The sequence below is a fragment of the Castanea sativa genome, chromosome 2, assembly GCF_040712315.1.
Source record: "Castanea sativa cultivar Marrone di Chiusa Pesio chromosome 2, ASM4071231v1".
In the NCBI taxonomy this organism is placed as follows: Eukaryota; Viridiplantae; Streptophyta; class Magnoliopsida; order Fagales; family Fagaceae; genus Castanea; species Castanea sativa.
This window is the reverse complement of record NC_134014.1, coordinates 41,215,807-41,236,872: the sequence shown is the minus strand read 5'-3', so window position 1 is coordinate 41,236,872 and position 21,066 is coordinate 41,215,807. Positions and strand designations below refer to the sequence as shown.

Sequence of the window (21,066 nt, the reverse complement as noted above, 5' to 3'; positions counted from 1 at the left end):
GAAGCACTGGAGTATGTAAAAAAGTGTGATCAATGTCAGAGGTTTGCTCCCAACATTCATCAACCAGGGGGAGTCCTCAATCCTCTATTCAGTCCTTGGCCTTTCGCTTAATGGGACTTGGATATTGTAGGACCTTTCCCCAAGGCAGTAAGGAATAAGAGATTTTTGCTGGTTGGCACAGATTACTTCACTAAATGGGTTGAGGCCGAGCCACTATCAAATATTAGGGATCTAGACGCAAGAAGATTTGTTTGGAAAAATATTGTCCCTCGGTTTGGAACTCCTCACACCCTTATTTTAGATAATGGCGTTCAATTTGATAGTAAGGCCTTTAGAAGATACTGTTGCGAGCTAGGTATTACAAACAGATATTCCACTCTGGCTTATCCACAAGGAATGGACATGCTGAAACTGTTAATAAGGTGATAGTTAATGGGCTTAAGAAGAGGTTGGATGATGCTAAGGGGAGATGGGTGGAAGAGCTGCCACATGTCCTTTGGACCTACAGGACTACACACCGTAGGTCCACAAGAAAGACCCCTTTTTCAATGGCTTATGAGGCCGAGGTAGTAATTCCTCTCGAGATAGGTTTCCCAACGCTGAGGACAAGCTCTTTTAGTTTGAGCAACAATGATGGATTGTTAGAGAAAATTTTGGACTTGGTTTAAGAATGAAGGGAAGTTCAGCTAGCATACTATTAGCACAAACTTAAACAAGGTTATGACTCGAACGTGAAGCTAAGACCACTAGTGCTAGGGGATTTGGTGTTAAGGAAAGTTTTAGGTATGACAAAAAATCCAGCTTAGGGAAAACTAGGGCCAAACTGAGAAGGGTCATATCGCATCACCTTAGTAGCTGGAATAGGGGCTTATTATCTTGAAGATTTGGATGAAAAGGTTGTACCACGTCCCTGCAATGTAAATAACCTATGAAGGTATTATTATTAATGAAATATTTTTCAGTTCTATATAGCCTATTACTTTATGCGTTACGTTTATTATTTTTCTAAGAATCAAACAGAACATTGGTTATGCTTGGATCCTCAGACCACATACCTTAAGAGAATTGATATTTTCCATTATTTCTCTAAGAATTAAACAGAACCTTGGCTATGCCTGGATCCTCGGACCACATACCTTGGGAAAATTGATATCTTCCATTATTTCTCTAAGAATCAAACAGCACCTTGGCTATGTCTGGCTCCTCAGACCACGTACCTTAGGAAAATTGATATTTTTTGATATTTTTCTAAGTGATAAACAGAACCTTAGTAACATCTGGTTCCCCGAACCATTTACGTTGGATAAATTAACACTTCGAGCTTATATTCCTAAGCATTACGCATAATCTAGGTCATGTTTTGATCCTTGGATCACATGCCTCAGAGTTTTCCATAACAGGGGCTTAAACAAATAGAAGTTCACAAGCAACATTTAAAGCGTTTGCAAGTATATCAGACATGTCAGCTTATTTCCTTAAGGTTAGTTAGCTTATTAAGAAGAATGTGAATAAATGTCTATTGAGATGTATGGATTTCGAAGTTACAAATGTGATTTACTAATGTTGTTGACTTAGCAATGTTGTGGACTTAATAATTTTTAGTCATGCTGATTGATTAAAAAGGTATTATCATCCATGCAGACAACAAAGCCAGGCATGTCTCATTGTTTTGCTAATCAAGCATTAAGGAAAACAAAAAATATATAAAGAAAAGATATAGACATCATAAATAAGGAAGGAAAAACTTGTTATTCTCATTAATCTGAGCCTCATGAAAAGGCAATTCATTTACAAGAGTATGATTGTACCAAAAAGAAAGGGAAAAGAAATGCTAATGACAATGTAAGACAAACAAAACCCTAGAAGTTAGCCTTTGGCTAGGGGAGGAGGATCTTCTTTTGTAACTGGCTGAGAGATAACAAGATCTTTGCTCTTGGACTCGACCTCCTTGGATTTGGCCTCTACCTCCTTCACCATGACCGTTGCATCCTTGGCCTTGGTAGTTTCCTTGGTCTCTGAGGGAGGCTTGACCTCCTTGCCCTTGCCATTATCCTTCTCCACCCCGTACTTTTGGCTCTGGTCGCCAACTTGGCTAGATCCTTTGGAGGCCTCAGGGGGAGGCTTGTCGGGCAGTTCTCTTGAGGCAAGAAATCCTGCTTTAGAGACGTCTATTCTTTGGCGCCTACGGTCACCCTCTGTGATTGTGTTACCTACATCTTGGAAGACGATCGATATTGGTTCAAAGCCCAAGATGAGATGGACCGCCCTCAACTGTCCGTCTTCACTCACAAACACCTCGGACCTTAAAACTCTGTTAAGGTCTTTGACGTTGGTTAGACTCAAGCGGGGCGCTACATGTTGCCTATCTGTAAAAACATCCGAGAAGCCAATCATGGTCAGACCAATAACATCCGCCACCAAAAGGAAACTAATATACAACAAAAATATGAATGATAAGGTTAGAAAAACTAAACCCCGTGCCAGGGGGCCTAACCATATGGAGTCACACCTGGTGTTCCCTCCTCGACTAGGCAGTGAAGACTGTCGTGCCACTCCCTAGAGGCGATTAGGTAGTCATCCTTCATGCCCTTGTTGGATTTAGGAAGACACGATACAAGCCTAACGACGCTAGACCTAGACTTGAGGTAATACCCTGAGTCAGTAAGTAAGCGACACTCATACATATGGACAACGTCGTGCCATGTAAGTCTCAAGCCCATCTGCTCATGGAGGGCGTCGACACTACCTAAGATTCTAAATACATTAGGCGCACATTGGTGCGGGCACAACCTATGGTTATACAAGTAGTCTCGAGTTACGCCCCTCATGGGAAGTGTCATTCCTCCTTCTATGAATGTGATTATGGGAATGACAACTTCCCCTTCTTTCCTATGGGTAAGTATTTGGTCTGGGGCACAATACCTTAAACCAACTCCTGGGGGGATGTGGTATTTGGCTCAAAAGCCCTCCATACCAGCAGGAGTATCTACTAGGTCTTTGAATCTACCCATTTAAGCAAAATAAAAATGAAGAATTTGAAAAAGGGGAAAAGATTAAGAGGCCAAGGAGAATAACCGAGGAGAAAAAGAACCTAGGAGCGTGAAAACTTACGAGAGAAAGAATAGATGACTCTTCAGGAACTTCTTGAGAATTAGGAAAGTAAAAGATTCTTAAGGGCTAACCAGTTTATGAAGTAATGGGAAAATTGTGATCTCCCAAACGTTTTATACGAGAGGCGGGATTGAGTGGGAATTATCCCGCTCAAAATTCAAGGAGAAATTCTGACTGTGGGATTCACATCGCACCGTTGAATGTGGAAGACAGGATGCTGCCTAGAGCATTTAATGAGGCATCACGGGCTTCGAAGCATCAGAAATAGTTACAAGAGTGGGAAACGACCTTCTCACGTGTAGAGATTGGATAAGCGTGTAGAAGCAGTTATGTTGGATCAAAACCCCAATTTTCTCCTCAGATGGGAGAGAAAAATGGAGTTTTAAGGGGCTATTGTAGGGATAAAAGGCTTAAGATGTGTTTTTGGGCCATGGGCTGTGTTTGAGGATGTTTACCTGTCCGAGGATGGATTGATGGTAATAAGGATGTCAAACTTAAAGGCCCAAGAGCAAACTGTTGCGAAAGAGGCTAGTGGAAGTAGTTCGATGAGGGGTATCTCCTCGACTAAGTGAAGTGACGGTCAGATGGTACGCCATGTTGACTAGAATGATATTTTAGAAGGTCTTATGGATGAAGATATGCTTCACAAGGGCACAAAGAGGAAGAATGGATGGGAAATATCTTATAGAAAGCTGCTACCACCGCATTGAATGCTCTGTACCTAAGTTTCTGGCCGCATTAATGAGGAAGTGATATCTGAATAGTGATTTTCAGACATATAGCTATTACCTAAAGACTTCAGGAATGTGCTAATGGGACAAATATCCATGTTAGCCGCCTAAATCTACACGTGGAGAGCAAGAATGAAGGAGAGGAGGTATAAGAAGGAGGGAGGTCCTAGAGAAAAATGGATCGGGAGATAGAAAGAGAAAACACTGTAGACTGGATATTTGTAATTAATCTTTAAGAGAGGAGAAAGATAAGCATCTGGTCCTCGGCTTGAGTCCAAGGATAAGTTTCATCATATAAACTCATTCATCCTTGTTGTTTTGTAATCTTGGGCCATTGTTATTATCGTTTAACCTCATTAGAAACAAGATTTCTAACCCACTATCTATAAATTTATTGTATTGGGCTCTTTGGGCCTATACCCTTCTTCTTGTTGGGCCTAGACATGAATTGCAACCTTACAGTGAGTTTTTGGGTTTGGTTGAGTGGTTGTAAACTTGTAATTCATAAGATTGATAGCAAATTTTGGTTGGAGTTGCTCGTGGTTGTAGGCTTAGAGTTGGTTAAACCATGTTAAATATTTTTTTGTATGTTTTTTATCATTCACGTGAATCACTTTCACTAGCCCCAAATCAACACGAATATAAACTATTTTTCAATATGTGTCCTTAAACTGCTAGTTAAAGACACACAATGAAATCTAATGAATTTTAAGATAAATTATAACTCTTTCCTTGTGATTTGTCTTATCTTAATTTAATCTATAAGATTTCAATTGCTACGGTTATGCCCTAAATTTTGGATAAAAATTAAATTATTATGGTTCCATCAAGATTTAACTTTTTTTTTTCACACGTTTGGGACATGTGAGCAATTTGATCATTTTTAACTCTACGAAATTATCCCTTTATACAAATATTACATTCAAAGAAAATCAAACTTGACATGTGACAAGCCCATTTGAGGGATCTACTACTTTTTCTTTTTAGCATATCCAAAGTTTTATTAATGTCAATATTTTCCATCCACTAGATGTCTCTCTTTCAAGCAAAGTAGTTTGCGGAGCTCACAAACATGCTATTAAGCTTGTTTTTGTGGATAGTATGGTCAGCAAAGGCTTGATGGTTTTAGGAATTGATGTCCTAAAAATGTGCATTGCAAAAACATGATCTGTGTAAGGTCCCCATTTGCACCTAAGCCCAAAACAAGATGGGTGTAGGCTCAAAGAACCCAATACAATAAATTTGTAGAGAGTGAGCTCTTAATCTAGGTTCTGATGAGTTGAATTAATGATGAAAATGGGCTAAAATTACAGTGGGATGAAGATGAAATAGTTTATGTATTGAGATTTGTCCTCGGACTTAAGCCGTGGAGATTGATTCTGTAGGGAAAAAAAATGTTTTGTATCTCATACAAAAACACATAGCGGAAGCAACAAACAAGGATATATTTCATTCATGATTGATAACGTGCACTATGTAAATTTCAAAATTTAAGAACAAGATAGCGTACCCTGGTATGGAGAAATTCAAAACAAAGATTAGAAGCACTTGGGAACACTTTTAATCTTTACTCCAATTCCACTTTACGCCCAAGATGTGTGGTCTCTTAATCAGTTTTCAAAGGGAGAATGAAAGTGTGTCTCTCTCTCACATACACACCATTTCTTATATCGCTAATAAAAATTCTGTATGTTTATCCCTTTATAACTAACTGATTATCTAATTGGGCTAGTCTATTGGGCCTTTCCAATTGGGCTTTAGTGTGTAGCTTGGAGTGGGACCAAAAGGGACCAATAAAACACTAGCTCCAATGGGCCTTGGGCTTTTCCGGCAACTTTTGACAAGTCCAGAGTTACCATTAATTATATTTCATACCACTATATAAATATAATTTCACTCTAGGCCTTATTAATAAATTATATCCCAAGATTTTATTATACATGCAACCCCTTCATTAAAATATTCGTAGTAATACAAAGTCATGGATATAGACTGCCACTTTGAAGATTACTACATCTTAATCCTTGAGTACCTAGTTTAATCTTTTATGTTATTCATCGTATATTTATGAAATCCAATTTCATAAATATATACTTTAGTAACTCCTTACTGAAGTGGTTGGGCCCAACACTCTAAATAACTAAACCCATTAAACTTATCTCAAGGGAATATTTTATATCTCCATTAAAAGATTATGAATTCCATCTTGAGAATATATGTTCCATCAAGACTAAATGTGGCTGCCCAAAATACTGAGGTTTTGACCGTAACTAATAGATCTCACTCCTGATATATCAAAGTAACCTACATCTCATGATCAGGTCCATTATTCTCTCAGAATTTAGAGTTGATGTTAATAGAAGTCGTGAGATTTATTATTCATTTGACAGTCGTTAGAAGAATAATAAATCTCACAGCGGTCCAATTCAATATGTATTAACTCTTAAAACATATCAACATATCAACTAGAAGTCTCCACTTCCATGATCAAGACAAATCATCTTAGTTGATACGTTATAATCTTTTCAGATGAAATGCTCAATTTTATGACTACGAACTATAAATTCTGACTTTACAAAGAACTTGTGATTTACATCTTTTGTGACTAAATCACATAAATCACACACAATGCATCTCATGGACTATGATAATGTCCCATTAGTTCATTTATAAATAGTCTCATATAATTAAACAATTTAATTATTTATGACATGTCAATAAATTGGATTTTAGGGCACAAACCCTAACAGATTCTTATACTTCTCTCTTCTAAAGGCAAATTACAGATATTTTTCTTGAGTCTACAATATTTTTCTTCTTCCTTCCTCTGGATCCCCCTCTCATGGGGGATCTTTTATCTTATATAGACACTTTTAGATGATCCTGGCTTCCACCTGTTCATTGCGCAGATCATTCTCCCTCTTCCAATCTTATCTAGCATCTTCTTCAAGTTCCTGAGAGATGCGACGCCCAAGGCAACACTGTTCACAAGTCTTCTCCATATAAATGTGGCCAGAAAACACTGTTCAAAAGTCTTCTCCACATAAATGCGGTCAAAAGGTTTGGTGGGATGCATTACTTTTATGTTCGTCCAAAACCTGCATGCCGCTTATGCGTTTGCCACGGTCTGGAAGCCCGTCTACACATTCTACCGTCCATCCTTGACTTCTTATGGCGTGAGATGTTTCCCTATTTTCTCGTTCTTTATTGGCTTGCTTCCTTTAAGGGACTGGGCTTTGCTTGATTGTGGGTTTTCCTTCCCTCAGGCCACTCTTTTGCTTTTTCCTGTGGTGTTGCTATCATTTCCTGTCGCATCACTCTGCTATTCCTGCTGTGATGTTATTTGACCCAAACCTGCTAGGCCTCTTTGGGTCTGCTGCTTATTTCTTTTTTTGATGATCCAGTATGATCATTGGGCTTTTTACTAAATTACTTACAGGCTCCTGTGTCCCATTTATTTCCCTCTGGGCATCCTTGGCCCATTTACTTTCCTTGGGCATCCTTGACCCTTTCTAATTTTGCGTTTCTCATGAGTTTTTACTAACTCCTTGGGCTTCCCTGACCCAATTACTCTATCCTTCATCCTTGAGACTTATGAACTCTCCATTACCCCTTACTTTCATTACTTGCATTACTTCAAGCCCATTGTGGCTGTTGTGGCCTATTCTCACTTTTCTACATCACATACTGCCCATGGGTTTGCTACTTTTCTCTTTCCGAGCATTTTTAGGCCCGTTTGCTTTCTCAAAGTCTATTTGTTTGCTTTATGGACCTATGATTCATTATTCCTACCGCTTGGGCTTAATAGTTTTTTTATCCGATTGCTAACTCTCTTCTACCCACGTTATTGGGCTTCTTCTTCCTACTGGGCTTCCCAAAATGAGCATCAACATATAGCCCCCTAAGCATATGAGATGCTCCTGCGGTTCAAATGCGAACAAAGACTTTCCTATCCCTCTTGTTTTCTTCTTCCTCTTTTCCTTCGCGAGCTTTTTTCGAATAGTGGACCCCAACTCGTATTTACATATATATATATATATATATATATATTTTCTTTTCTTTTCTTTTCTTTTCTTTTCTTTTCCTGCCATGAACAATGTTGTCTCTTTGAATTTTCCAGTTTAGTAGTTATTTTGAAACATAACCTCCGTTTCATTAATTCCTTCCCTTATCTGATGATTGACCCATCGCGTCTCTTCATGCCAATCTTAATGGCGTTGGTACTTAAGAAAGAGCCCTTTCGTGTTTCAAACACAAATATTCTCCCCTTTCCCTTTTCTTCTTCGTGTCTTCCTTTCCAAACACCACCAACCATCTGCTTCGATCAGCCAAAACCGTATGAAAAGTCAAGTTTCTTCTCGCTGTAAGGGAAAAGAGGTTGTCTCTGATGATCCTGCCATGCGTGAGATAAGCAAAGAGGCCGCCTATTCTGAATTGGACCATTCCGATAAGGAAAAGGAACAACGCGATCCCAATAGTGAGTGCGCTTCTCTTATAGATCCCTATTACGATGTCCATGACCATTTCCCCAAAGAACCTAGTGATTACGTGTCGCCGCTGCCGAGCCGTGTGTGGCATGCCCTTAGCCGTCACAATACAGACGTTGCTTGCACTCCATTGGCTTCTTCGATTTCCGACCTTGCCATCCCCCAAGGCATTTCACTCCCCTTGCCCATTCACTTCAAATTTGGGTCAAGCGCCACTTTGGATTGGAAGGAGTGGGTGGATAGGGAGTTGTTCGACACGGGCTTCATGGGGTTGCTACAACAAGCCGGTGTATTGAAGGCTATTGTTTCATCAACATTTGGGTTTGAGTTGTCCGACACGAGCTTCAACGTGAGTCTCTTTTTTTTCAACGTTAGTCATTTTTTTTTTTAGTCTTATCATAATTATTGTTTTTATATAGATTATCAACGTTTAGGTTTGAGTTTAAATTAAACTTGTTAGAGAGATAAAGTTTCACTCCTTGTTAAGTTTTGATTAAACAAAAATAATCTTATTTTTTTAAAAAAAAGTGATAATGATGAGTTTGAGTTTAAGTTGGACTTATTAGAGAGATATAGTTTCACTCCTGGTTAAGTTTGAACTAAAAAAAATAATTTTATTTAAATAACACTTAATTTTATTTAAATATTATGCTAACGTGAAAAATTGTGAGAGTTTCAAAGGTTTGAACATGACCAAAACTTGAGATCATCACCAAACAATATTACATGTTCCTTGGTTCATTTCCTTGCCGAGCAAGTTTGAGGTTTTCAAGAGTTACTTGATATAGTAAAACTATGACTAAAAAGTTTTTCCCTTGCAGAACGCCATGAATTTTTTATTACAAATGGATTGTTCATATAATTAGTAAAATATAAATAATAAATTAATATCTTATAAACCTATTTACAAGTTTATACATTTCAATTTCAAGTCTATATAAATATATTTTTTCAGACCAATATACATATAAAAATATAATATTATATATAATTAAATCAAGCTCAAATGTTTCCAAGCTTATTTATAAACACATTATTATGTTTAAGCTTAAATTAGACTTGTTTACTAGTTGATGCTAAAGTTGGGCTTGAGCTTGGCCTCTTAGCATGTTTGCTAAATAAATGAACATAAATAAATTTTTTTTCGAATTAAGCCTGAATTGTTTATAAAAAACTTGTTCATTTAAATACTTTGCTTGATACAAAAATACAAAAACATTATAACATCATCCATTCTAAAATCTTCATGTAGCCAATGCAAAGTCTTTTTGTTTATTTTCTCTAATAGAAGGGTTGTACATATTTCTATATCAAGAAGGATTACTAGAAAAAATAAATAAATAAAGCAATTCCATCTATGTAGAATGAAAGTAAATACATGATAATCTAATTACACAACAGCATAAAAACCTAAATCTAGAAGACGGCTTTGTATGATGTCAGCTTAAGCTTGTAAGAGAACTTTGCTTACATATCTACAAGAGAAGAAAATATTGGAAGGGCATTCCTACTATTCTATTTTACCGTCTTCAAACCTACTTTATCATTTATCCCATACTATTTTACAACGCCCATTATCCTGACATTTATTTTTTCCTAAAATATATTAAGATAATATAAATTAAATATAAAAATTAAAAAAAAAAAACTTTCTCTTCTCTCTTCTCTCTTCTCTCTTCATCTCTGTTCTCCGTCTCTCTATTTTTCTCTCTTTCTCATCCACCCACCGCCAGCAGGAAAAAACAAAGAAAAAAACAAAGCCACGGCCAGACCCAAATGCATGGCCAAACCCAGAGCCACCACTGATGGACTTACCCAAAAAAAAAAAAAAAAACCCACCGATACAAACTCACCGATAAATGCCTCACTGCAAAACACACAAAAAACCTATCACTGCAAAACATGCCGCCAACATCGCTACAAATCTGAATACACAAATCACAAATTCAAAATTTTACCCATACCGTTTTCACTCGCAGTCTCCCTTTCGCATCTCTCTCTCCGTTTGTGGCTTGGTGCTTCTGCACCTCCCTTCCGATCCGATCTACTATTGATGATCATGGTGGAGCTCCGTTGGAACTCCGTGGATCTCCACAACCCACCACCGAACCTACGCCAGAAAAATCACAGCCCATCATCGGAGGCAAGGTTGAGCGCCATCAGAGGACCACTCCGCCAGACCCACGTCGGACAGTGGTACCCAGTGGAACTGAAGCAGCTTAAACACCGATCAATATAAGCCACCTTGAGAGAGAGAGACCAGGATAGAGATGTTATGAGAGAGGCCAGAACGTTGTGGAGAAAGAGAGAGATGAGAAACTATGGAGTAATTCTTAGGGACTCCTGGAGTACAGAGAATCATGCTCCCTCCTCTCACATTCATGGTGGGGTCCACTCATTAAATTCATGGTAGGGTTCATCATGAATGTGAGAGGAGGGAGCACCATTTTTCCGTGCTCCGAAAATACCTAAGAATTTTCCAAAACAGAGAAAATGAAGAGAGAGAAAGTGACAGATACATTAAATACACGGAATAAAAAAATATTATTTTGTTTTAGAATTCAGGTCAACAAGTTGGAGTTTTTGGCTCAATAGTGTAAAAATCAGAGTTTATTGGATTTATGTATACTATGCAAAGTTTATCAGGAGATGAGGAGAGATGTAAATTTTAGGTGTTACGAAATGTAAGTAAAAGGAGAGAAACTGATAAATTTGACATACTTTTGGTATGAGAAATGATATGTCCACAATATTTTTACAACATTTCTACAACAAATTCTAAATGGCAGATTGTTACTGGTTGTTATTGTTGGGGCAAAAAAATAATTTTTGTGTTAGGTTCAAATTTGAACTAATAACAACTAACCACCTATGATTTGTTGTGAAATTATTGTAAAAATGTTGTGGACGTTCGGTATAGGTGTTGCGGAAATTCAGGAAAAAGGTGGAGAGAGAAGTTTTTGTTAAAAAAATAAAAATTTGCAACATAGGGGGATTGAATCATTGAAGCAAGGATTATTCCAAATAAGAAGCAGCCAGTAGGCTACCGCACAACATGTTTATCTCTTTGGAAACAAAATTAACTTATTCTAAAACTGTTACATATTTCAAGTTTTCAAAAACACAAAAAAAAAAAACACATTTTTTTATATACTTTCCAAAAATTAATAGTTATGAAAACAAGAATGGTAAATTCAAATTATAGTTCATCCACCATGATGTCAAAATTAATTAACATTAACTAAATAAAAAATAACAATTGAAACTGATTTTTTTTTTTTTTTTTTCTGAATGTTAATGATTTACATTCATCATAATTCGGAATTTATACATTTTCCAATTACAAAAATACCCAGGGTGTGATGAGATTTAGGCATACAGGGATCATCTTTAAGCCAGCAGCAATTGGGCCAAAAGACTCCAACAAATTGGGTTGCTCATACAGGGATCATCTTTAAGCCAGCAGCAATTGGCATGCCCAAAAATCCAATGAAGACACTAAGGAACCACTGTGCAAAAGTGAGAGGCGTTGTGTTTGCAAACGTTCCCAGGAACTCAATTATTATAATTTGGAAGATTACAGTGCAACTGAGGACGGCCACAAAAACATAGTTATTCAGTATGCCTTTGAAAACATCTATTTCCTCCATCTCACGTGAGCTTACTTCATTAAAAATCTGTAAGAATCAAATCAAATCAAATCAAATCAAATCAAATCACTTTGCTGTAAGCTAATTAATCTACCTTATAACTAAGAAATAGAAAAATACTTCAATGTTCACTAATCTTTGTGATTCGGTGAATTACTAGTGTAAATTTAGAGAAATGCACGTGTTTAAGCAAAAAGTTGCAACAATAAATTTAAATCCTCTGCAAAGTAGACAAACTAAGGAACTCTATGCAAAAAGAGGAGTACCAGTGATTCGTGTCTTGAACTAAATTGCACAGGTCCATGTGATAAAGTTGAAAAGAGAAGTGTGGTGATCAGTTTTTCAGAACCTGAATCTATTTTAGCAATCTATATGCAACCCTATTCAGGTCACTTTGCTATCATAGGAAATGGAGCAGAACTCTTGGTTTTAGGCTTCAGAAGATAACATCATTTCCCATTAACATAGATCACTCCATACTAATTAAACAGGGTTTATGACAAATCATTGTTGTAGATCTTTCAGAAAAAATTACCTGGCAAAAGACAAATGAATTGAAAATAAGTGTGTTCAGGATCAGATCAGAATCAGGGCCTTCAAGACCGAATATCACTTTTCCTTTTGACTGAAGCAACCAAATTACCACAAACTGATATAAAGACTGCCCTAAGATATTCCTCCACATGACATTACTGATAAAGTTCCCTTTCCTACCAACTGGTGAACGCTTCATCAAGTCATCATTTGGAGGCTCAGTTGCAAGTGCAAGTGCTCCCAATGTATCCATGATCATGTTGACCCATAATAGCTGAACAGCTGTTAGGGGTGCAGTCCCTGAATGCACAATTTTATGCAAAGGTATTAGCATAAATGAGAAAAATGGTTCTTTTGACATAAAATGAAGACAAGTTCAAAATGAAAACAAATAGCATGTGGGCTTCTCTAACCTGTCAGACAAGCTGAAGAGAAGTTAACAATCAATGCAACCACATTAACAGTCAGTTGGAACTGTACAAATTTTTGAATATTTATGTAAACTGAACGTCCCCATTTGGCCACTGTCACAATCGTGGAGAAATTATCATCTAGAATTATCACATCAGCACTTTCTTTAGCCACCTGAATTTAGTAAAGATTAGTTGAATTGTTCACAATGTGTGCCTATGTTTTCTTATGGGAATATTAGACAACATTGTTATATACTCACCTCAGTTCCAGCAATGCCCATTGCTAGTCCAATATCGGCTTCATGAAGTGCAGGGGCATCATTTGTTCCATCACCAGTTACAGCAACTACCTCACCTAATGAGGTTCGCAAGTGCTTCACTAGAGTATGCTTGTCTAGAGGTGAAGATCGAGCCATCACCTATAGATATAAAGTCAAACCTTATCGTTACTTAGAAAAAACCATACTTATTACCGAGTGATCCAATAAATTACCTGAAGTTTAGGAATTATTTTGAGCATTTCCTCCTCACTTTTCTCCCGGAATTCTGGACCTTCAATGGCTATACCATCATCTGTGAGAATCCCGCACTCCCTAGCTATAGCCTTTGCAGTATTAATATTGTCTCCTGTAACCATTCGTACAGTAATTCCAGCCGAACGGCAAACTGCAACAGACTCCTTAACACCAGGACGTACAGGATCTTTAATACCTACTATTCCTATACAAGTATACCCCGAAACTGGGATGGGATTCTCAACAGAGAACCCATTTTCTAGTTCCATATAAGCAAGGCAGAGAGTTCGTAGTGCCTCATTAGCAAATTGATTAATTGTATCGTTAAGATAATTAATGGTTGCTTCATCAAGGGGAACAATCTCACCATTTGCATTGATCACCTTATCACAGGCAGCCAATATTATCTCTGAAGCACCTTTACTGTGGGCTCGTAAACCACCTTCAGGAAGCTCCAGTACTACCCCCATCCGTTTCTTCAAAGAATTGAACGGCTCAACTTTAAGAAGTTTAGATGCTTGTCTCTCAGCATGAAAATTCCCACCAAGTGACAAGCCAAACTCCAACAAAGCAGTATCAGTGGGTGTTCCCAGTATCTCAGATTTGCCATTTTTGTTTACAACAACTTCTCCTCCAGTATTATTAAATATTGATTGTAGCAGAATTTTCACAGCAGAATCTGGGAGTTCAGAGCACAAGCTGGAAGCATCAAGAGGTTTGCTCACTTCCCTGACATTCATGCAAATGCAAGATTTTACAACTGCCATATGGTTGGTAGTTAGTGTCCCAGTTTTGTCGCTACAAATACATGTGGATGATCCCATGGTCTCACATGCTGCCAAATGGCGCACAAGTGCTTTATCATTCATCATCTTTTTCATGGCAAAGGCAAGGCTCAATGTTACAGCCAATGGAAGCCCTTCTGGAACAGCAACAACAACAATTGTAACAGCAACAGCGAAAAATTCCAACATTTCCAAAGCTTCATCTCCAGACCACCTCAAGTAAGTTCCATCTTGCCATTTACGGCTCATCAATCCTTGCACCAATACTGCAAAAGTCACAATGGCAAAGAAAAGTCCAACCTTACCAATGATTGTTGCCACTCCATTCAATTTTACCTGCAATGGGGTTTCATCATCTCCACCTTCACTAAGAGTTGCCATCAATTTTCCCCATTGGGTCCTCATCCCGACAGTAGTAACCATCATCTTGCAAGATCCATCCTGAACCTTAGTTCCAGATAGAAGAAAAGGATTTTCTGCAGTCACCATTACTGGCTCGCTCTCCCCAGTTAAACTTGATTCATCAATTAACACAGAAAAACCTGAAACAAAAACTCCATCTGCAGGGACTTGGTCACCGATAGCAAGATGTACAATATCACCAGGAAGTAAGTCATATATTGACATCTTCTGCCTATCCCCATTTCTCGTAACATGAATAGCAATCTTCTTTTTTTCCTTGTCCAAATCCTTGAATTGTAAAGATTGACGATAATCACTTGTTGCGGTGACAAAAACAACCAACAAGATGCTTGCAACTATTCCTAGGCCATCATGAGCCCCTTTTGGCCATCCTTCCATAACTATGCCAACAAGCAAAGACACAAAAGCACATACTCCAAGGATCATAAGAGTCATGTCTTGAAGGGCTTCCCAAACAAATACCAAGAAACTCCGCCCTTCACTCTCAGTAAATTTATTAATTCCAAAAATCTCCTGTCTGCGATTCAGCAAATCACTATCAGTAGTAAGTCCATTGAGGGTTGAAGTGCAGAGCTTTTCTGCAATACCAGCTATTCCACCATGATCATTGAGCTTCTGCAAATTATGACCTTCAACAATAGATCCCAATTCTTCACCACAAATTCCAAAACCTGCAGCTTTAACTTCCTCAGGTACAGTGTAGTCACTTGGTTGCACGCCTGCAGACATCATAGTCAGAATGGAGAACCTTTTAATATAATCTAAATTTACATTAACCTAGAAGAAACTTGCCTTGGATAAATTGAAATGCAGCTTTGGAAACTAAAACAACAACCCTTAACTTCTCCTACAATACTCAAATAGAAAAGTAGTTAGTCTCCCAAGTTTTAACCGAGTTATGATCATAACCTCTGTACAGTTCGGTTTTGGTAATCCATCTGCACAAAAGGAATTCAGGTATCTGGATTTCCATTTTGTATCCATAGTCTTAAAAAAAAAAAAAAGAGTAAGTCAAGGAGTGCAATTATTAACAAGAAGATATAAGAACTACAAGAGTAACTGGACTAAGAAACGTAAAATACAACCCAAGGGGGAGGCACAAAGAATGTGAATTTAAAAATGAAACACAATTATCTTTTGAAAATATTCAAAAGACTTCAGGGATTTTTAGATTAACAAGTAACCAACTCCTACCTGTTGCGTTCATGAATAGTAATGAGGTCTAAATTACTAATAACTTCATGACACAATTTATGTTCTTTTTTACTTTTCTTTTTTTAAAATCCAATTCATGTTCTATTCTAATACCAAAGTGCCCATTCTGCTTTGAGAAATTTAAATTCACATAAGATTCTCTTTCTAAGATCAAGCTCATGGTTGCACTTCCACCAATTACTTTTTCATGGAAGAGCTGAGTCAAGATACCAGTTAGCTACTTCAGTTTCCAAAGCTGGATTACTGGCTAATGTGATTATTTAACGTGGTCTTTTCCCACTCAACTACGACATAATATTTGTGAACTGTGATACTAGGCCAATCACAAACAAGGAGGTTTTGATTGATTAAGCCGTGACTGAAAATTCATCTCAATATATATTTGACCGGATCAGAAATGGAATATCGGTAGTGTTGATGTGTCAATCTTGGATGATGGAATTACTAAGCACCACACATAATTAAAAATTGTTCAAAACTATGAGATTATGAAATGATAAACACGCCAATGGAAAGAGCCAAAGAATGGGAGCAAATCATATAAAAATTACTTCAAGTATTATTTATTTATTTTAAAATATTTTTACAAGTATTCTTTATCTTTTTGTCTCTACAAAGTACAAATATATCATACCATTATATTTAGTATGTTTGATTAATATTTTTTTAAGGTGAACTTTATTTTTCTAACTTCTGTTGTAGTGTGTTATATTTTACATACAACTAAATTTTACAAATTTCAAATTTATTATTCAAATTTCTCATCTCTTAACGAATAATGAGATTATCGTAATAATAAAAATTCATTACAAAATTATAATATTACAATATTATCTTAACCAAAATTAAAATGAAACAAAAGAAATAAAAGATAGACTTTATAATAATTTATTACTCAAAAAATTGGTAGACATATTCAAATTCATAGTCATATAGATTGTGTTTTGACATAAACTCAAATTCCTATTTACAAAAAAACTGAGTATTAACGCAAATCAAAATTCAACCAAAGTTATAATAGAGAGAGAGAGAAGACTTTTTTTTTTTTTTTGAGAGAAGGGAGAGAGAAGACTTTGTAATGGGAAATTAAAAAAAGAAAAACACAATATCAAAACACATATTTAAATAGAAAACCACCAGAGTGTAAGTACTCAGCTTTTTCGGGGAAAATATGGAATGAATACAAGAAATGATATCGAAGGAGAAGAAGAGTCAAAATATTAAAAAAAAAATGATAAAATGTAACAAAAAAATAGAGAGTAGTATCAAGATAAAGAAGTAAAGTAGAGAGTAGTAAGCGACGAAGAGGCAAAACAAAATCAACTTGAATTCGGGACAACTATTCGAAATCTTAGTGAAAGATCGGATTCGGAGAGATAAAGAGGGAGGGGAAATGTTGAAGAAAGTGAAATAATAAATGTGGACTAGAGAAAATAAGGGTTTTTTTTTTTTTTTGAATAGGGAAAATAAGAGTTTAGAAAGAGAAAATAAAAGGTAAAAAATAAGTGAGTAATGTGGCTGCTGATATGGCTCAACTAAAGCGTAGCAATATGCAGAATAATAATAATAATAATAATAATAATATATCTATTGGGCTAATTGCTCCCAAGATTACTAAATAGATACAAAATTTCTTTAAAAAAAAAAATTGAAAGCCAAACTTGCATGTCAGTACAAACAAATTTTAGGGCCCGTTTGATAACACTGTTCTAATAACGTTATTTGTATTTTTTAAAAATACATATGAATGATAAAATATATAAAAATATGTGTGATTAAAAACTATTATTTAAAATGTCATACCAATCCGTCCTTAAAATGGTCCAAAAGGTAGCGTGTTTTCTCACCGAAATTAAAAATTGACTTGCACTGTTCACAGAAGATTGGGTCAACACTTGCGGCTGGAGGAAAAAAAAAAAAAAAAAAAACTGAAAACGCAGACACAGCTTCAGTGGAATCCAAACGCAGTCACGTTCCCTTCTACTTTACTAGTCAGGGTGCGTGTAAAGATGATCATGTTTTAACTTAGCGTGTTCGATATTTATCTTTAGAATAGACCAAATAAGTTAGTTTAATTATGCATATTAAATTTTTTTGCAACCATAAATTTGTGCAACGGCTTTGAAAACCAGTTTTAGGAAAGAAATGGCCTTGAAACCAACCCCACAGGCGACTTCTGAAGAGTTGTGAGCAGTCAAAGAGCAAAACGGCTTGGCTTGTGACGGTTTTTTTGTAGATAAACTACTTGACTTGTCTAACGACGATGGGTTTGTGAAAAAAGAAGAAGAGGAAAAAGATAAAAGCTTTGTCTCTTACCACGAAAATTCCAACACCAAAACCACCACTTACACTGGCAGCAAAGACGAGTTTGGCACCGTACCCACAAGCGAACTCAGCAGAGACAAAGGGGGAGTGAGGTGAGGTGACAGTCAGGTGAGAGTGATAGTGAGAGCAGAGACAAGACAGAAAAAACTTATAAAATATTAGATGCACCATGCAAGGTTAATGTAGTGAATAAATGCATAATTTTACCGATGTGGGTGTTTTTTGCTTGGTAGAAGGAGCACTTTTTTCTGTTTTGCTTTTTTTTGTATTTTTTGGTATTGGTTGAATGAAATAAATAAATCATAAATAAAATGAGAGAAAGAGGCGAGACCTGGTAGTAGGTGCGGCGCATAGCCTGAGCTTCGTAACGCTTCGAGAGATTGGCTGTAAAACGAAACCTTCGCTTCGGGTTCTTCACAAATCCACACAGCTTCCTCCATCTCTGAAGCACCTCTTCAGACGAGTGCTTCGGTTCCACTTCAAAGTCATTCAAAATATAGCTCTCCATTTTCACCTTCTAAAATCGCAATATTGTGACTAATCCCTCTCAAATATACCTCGCCTCATATATAGGGACGGAAGCACAACTTATCAAAGTTGCAAAAGAAGCAGAAGCATCCTCGGAGTTGCAAGAGAAGCAGCCTCGGAAAGTTCGAAGAAACAAGCAGCCTGTCCCTTTTCAGAGAAATTTCACTTACATAGCCTGACAAAGAGAGACTGAGAGAGTTAAGAACACGGTAATATTTAGTTAGTGCTTTGACGGTCTGCTCTAGACGTTTTTTGTAATTCATCTAAAACTAAATTTTTTTTCCCCTACTACCCCTAATTTTTTAAAATTTTGTGGCCTTCCTTCCGCTTAGGCAATTGCCTAACTCGCCTAAGGGAAGGGTCGGCTCTGCGTGCTTTCCGGGTAATTTCCTTTTTTCCCTGATTTGGAATTGGAAATAGTAAATGGAACAGGAAATTTTTCGGAGATTGAGAGGATAAGGAAGAAGATGATCCGAGATTTGATGCACTACTTAAAGAGGTTAATTGGTGTAACTGAACTGGCTGGGTCTGCTACTTCCTGGTCTCTTGGAGTCGAGAGAAAGACGGAGTCAAAACAAAAATAACTACCATTAAAGACTAACTCTGGAGACGTTGGAAGTCTTTCACTTTGTTTAGGTGTTCGTTACCAGCAATTGGATTAAATTAATGTAATAATTTAAAAAAAAAAAAAAAATTTGTTCCCAACAGTTGCGCTTTTTTTTCTTTTTTTTTTTTGTTTACTTTGTTTACGCGAAGCTGTTTCTGAAAAGGACCAAGAAACTGTTATAGAAAAGTTGAAAACTTAAAGAGAAAGCAAGCTTACGCGGTTTCAAATAGGCGTAATTGCTTAGTTCCTATCATTTGTTGTAAAATTTTTTTAACATAACATTTTTTATATATTTTTTATGAAGTAAAGTGTGTCAGGAAATCATTTTCACTTACTTTCCAGTTTGTTTTGTTAAAGAATTTTACTAACGTATACCTTAAGGGCATACAATAGTATACTATTTTTAAAAAAAGTTTTGTCGGGAATTGAAAAATTTTTACAGCTTTTTCAATTTCTCATAAAATGTATTTAAAAATAGATAGCTTAATGTGTGCCCTTATCAACTGCACCCTTCTTTAAAAGGGGAATGGGGTCACTTTTTTTTTTTTTTTTTCATATAAGAGGGGTCAAAGTGTCAAACAACTTAGGAATATATCACCAAGACTAGTGACTCTTGGGGCATTTTTTACAAAGTCAAGGAGGCAATTGCCCCCCTCCCCCTTACTGACTTCACCCTTAGGGTCTGTTCGGTTAGAAGAGTGGAAAAATAGGAGGATAGAAAATTGTGAGAGGATAGAAAATTGTGAGAGGATGTAAAATATTTAGTTTTCCCTCTAGTGTGTTTGGTTAGAGGGGTGAAAAAAAATAGATCAGGTCATGTTAAAAAAAAAAAAAAAAAAGAGAAGAGAATGTTGAAAAAAAATAGATCAAGTCATGTTGAAAAAAAAAAAAAGAAGAGAACCTGGACCCGTTGGTGAATGAGATGAGAAGAGGAAAGTGATAAGGAGAGGTGGGAAGACGGCATTTTTGTAAAAGTACTACTATAGCACTTTTCTCCCCAGATTTTCCTCCCGATTTGGGAGGAAAAAAAATGTGGGCCCGGAGAGACAACTTTCTCCTGGGTTTTCTCTCCTTATTATTTTCTTTCCCCAGCCGAACAGTGGAAAACAACATTTTCCACCCTATTTTTCTCTCTATTTTTCATCCTCCCTATTTTTACTCCAAACTAAAGGACCCTTAGAGCATCCACTGTGTAAATTTTATAAATTTACACATCTAAAATCTTCTTTTTCTATTTTACACTTTTATTTTTACAAAACACCCACATCAGTTTGTCTATTATACACATTTATTCAAATAAAATATTCAATCCACACCCACCGTGAACTCACCCAACCACCATCATCAACCCACCTCAACTCACCCAGCCACCATCATCAACCCACCCAACCACCATCATCAACCCACAAATCTTCAGCTAATTCATTCCTATCAAATACATGAACAGTCAACAAAAAGAAAACACACACACACACACACACAAGCAGCTTGCAAAGTTACCCAGATAGAAAAAAAAAAAAAAAAAAACAAAAAAAACAAAACAAAACAAAAGAAACCTAGGTAGAGAAGGTGTAGATGGGTCTCATGGAGCTACCCCAAGCGGCTTGCTTGGACTTGGACTTGGCAGATGGGTCTCATGGGTTATCAAACTCTTCTTCTTCCTCAACAGCTCTCAAGTTTGGGCAATCTGAGTGATTTGCTCTCTAAGTTTTTGAGCGATTTGATTGAAGATCAGATTGAAG

The 21,066-nt window shown here is 36.7% G+C and overlaps 1 protein-coding gene across 1 annotated transcript; it reads right to left on the bottom strand.

Annotated features, from left to right (window-relative positions):
* Nucleotides 1-11,528: 11,528 nt before the first annotated feature.
* Nucleotides 11,529-18,860, bottom strand: LOC142625825 (calcium-transporting ATPase 2, plasma membrane-type-like). Its single transcript, XM_075799548.1, has 7 exons — nucleotides 18,521-18,860; nucleotides 15,442-15,496; nucleotides 13,420-15,368; nucleotides 13,187-13,345; nucleotides 12,927-13,098; nucleotides 12,515-12,813; nucleotides 11,529-12,006 (listed from the first exon to the last, which is right to left on the bottom strand). Exons 1-7 carry the CDS (start codon nucleotides 18,695-18,697, stop codon nucleotides 11,767-11,769), a joined length of 3,051 nt encoding a protein of 1,016 aa, XP_075655663.1. The 5' UTR covers nucleotides 18,698-18,860; the 3' UTR covers nucleotides 11,529-11,766.
* Between the last annotated feature and the right edge of the window lie 2,206 nt (nucleotides 18,861-21,066).